This window comes from Seriola lalandi, unplaced genomic scaffold, assembly GCF_002814215.2.
Source record: "Seriola lalandi dorsalis isolate HSWRI2012SDOR001 ecotype SW California unplaced genomic scaffold, Sedor1 jcf7180002054955, whole genome shotgun sequence".
Lineage (NCBI taxonomy): Eukaryota > Metazoa > Chordata > Actinopteri > Carangiformes > Carangidae > Seriola > Seriola lalandi.
Genome location: NW_019525506.1, coordinates 870,130 through 872,582, shown reverse-complemented (window position 1 = coordinate 872,582; position 2,453 = coordinate 870,130). Strand labels below are relative to the sequence as shown.

The 2,453-nt window shown below is 46.4% G+C and overlaps 1 protein-coding gene across 1 annotated transcript in view; it reads right to left on the bottom strand.

The window, feature by feature from the left end:
- Window positions 1–1,975, bottom strand: part of fem1c (fem-1 homolog c) — an 8,854-nt gene extending 6,879 nt beyond the window's left edge. The window contains exon 1 of the mRNA XM_023394962.2: window positions 578–1,975. Coding sequence (XP_023250730.1) covers window positions 578–1,121 — 544 coding nt within the window. The 5' untranslated portion in view covers window positions 1,122–1,975. The remainder of the gene's footprint in view (window positions 1–577) is intronic.
- Between the last annotated feature and the right edge of the window lie 478 nt (window positions 1,976–2,453).

Genomic DNA, 2,453 nt, shown 5'->3' with positions numbered 1-2,453 from the left:
AGCTACTCTGTGGTCAGTCACCTCACAGTAGACAATACCCTAAACAAAACAGATGGACACTGCTTCATGGGGGGGGGGGGGGGGGGGGGGGGTATGTCATCTTTCAGACACACCCACAGACGCGTCCAAGCTGACAGTCATCTTCACAGCTTTCCATTGCGAAACCAGAAGTTCACGTTCTTCTGTTGAGTCATCTCAGGTGGAAATATGCAAAGGGTTGAATTATCATCTAGGTATCTATATCATATACATCATTTCTGATGTATGAGGGCATCAGAGGGTGTTTAGCTGTTTACAATATAATCCTCATTTATTCTTTGACCCCCCCCCCCCCAAAAAAAAGACTTACTATGAGATCTATAAAAAACCTTTATGATCTATCCATCTATCATTTCTCTCACAACACTGCTGAGTTACTGTGGGATAGGGAATTCTAATCATGTTAAACGCTGAAAAGTACAACTACAACAAATACAGTTTTATCTTATCTCCTGGTCAGAGATCATGTGGATAAAGGACGACACTGGGTGTTATTTGGTTGTAGCTGATTGTGTAGCTGAGTGTGTTACCGACTCACCTTTTACACTTTTCCTGTTAACATCTGCACCTTTCTCCAGCAGGTACTGCGCTATCTCCTTGTGTCCCTTGTAGCAGGAAATCATAAGACACGTGTGGCCATGTCTGTTGGCCACCTCCAGGTCAGCTTTGTGCTCCACCAGGTATTTCACAATGTCTAGGTGGCCGTCAAAGCAGGCCGCCCTCAAGGGTGTTGAGTTGGTCAGGGTTGTGCTGTTGACAGAAGCACCGTGGCCCAACAGGGACTGGACCACCTTCAGGTGACCCGCTGCCGAGGCGGCCCAGAGAGGGGGCGCTCCCTCGATGGTCTCTCCGTCAAAGTTCACCGACCCACCGACCTCAACAGGAGCGCTACAGCACTCCAGCAGATACTCTACCAAGTCCAGGTGGCCGTAACGGGAGGCCATCAGGAGCGGCGTGGCCCCATTTGTCTTTTCGCCCATTAACTTGGTCACCTCGTGTCCATCTTTGTTCTCCAACAGTTTCTGAAGAAGCCGGAGCTTACCGTCCCTGGCTGCGTTAAATACTGCCGTCTTTAGATCCATTTCTAAGAGTTCGTTTCACTGATAAATAAAAAAAAAAAAAAAAGGCAACGATGTCCGTGAAACAATGGGTGAGCGATAACTCGAGTGTGGACAGATGGAGCTCGGGACCCTTTGTTTACAAGCTCCGACTTTCTAGCTAACGGTAGCGTTTTGGTTAGGAGCACCACGGCAATTCGCGTCTTTCTTAAACTTTAGCTTTCAAAAACTGGCATCACCAGTTTATTTAACTCCATTTACTGGAATTACCAGTTTATTTTAACTGTATGAATAACTCGGGCGTTTGAGACGACCCTTGGTCCAGTAAGACATTTGTCGCCGAGCTAGCAAGGGGGCTAATCAACTTCCTTGATCAATGCAGCTAACCGACTAGCTCCGCTTAGCTTAACCACTTAACACCTCTATTGACCGCTCAACCAATACTCATCCGCTGACATTTCTTCCCCTCCAAGAAGCTCTCCTCCATTACATCTGCTCCCTGCGCTTGTCATTGTTCCACAACATACTCCTGAGACGTTATTTATATTCGCTTCCCGAGGGCCGAAACGTAGAAATCCACCCCCACCCGTTACGCCGTGCTGCTGCTAGCTTAGCCTGGGAGAAACGACGTTCGGTCTCTCGGTTCTGGGGATATCCCCCGATATCCAGGGCCGTTTTTTTTTTTCTTTTTACACACACGTCGAGAAACAAACGACAGACGTTACCCCCGAAAACAGCGAATAACAGTCGTCCATGTAGCCACTCAGCGAGCTGGCACGACAATAATCTCGGCGAAGGGGAAGGTAAATAAGGGAGGGCTATCCACCCACGGCTCGACCAGATGATCACGACTCAGTTTCTGTCAAATAGTAAGCGCAACGCAGTCTTTTTTCTCGACTACAGCTAATGATTGACGTGCGACAGACCAATCACAGAGCTGGTAGACTGTGACGTAGCCAATTAAAGACAACAAAACCACATAAGAGTTCCCCCTCAAGCGCCTGGGACTTTTCTTTATGGAAAAATAACCTACCATGGAAAGAGGACTAATGTCACACGAAAGCTTAGAAAACTGCCTCTGTATCTTCCGGGTTGAGAGAGATATTGTGAGGTAATGTATAGCTACAAAGATGACTGTTATGGCCTTGATTATATCACTCCCTACAGGTTAAAAGGATGAAAAGCATGACCAAACGATTCATCCAGTAATTTCATTCCTCAATGAAAACAGTGTTTATTAATAATGGTTAAATAAATGCATACGCCAACATTTTAACAGAAAGTTTATTCAGCCATCCTTGTAAGTTCCCAAAATGCCTCAAAGCTGAATTTGTGTCCAAAAATTACTCTCCCCCC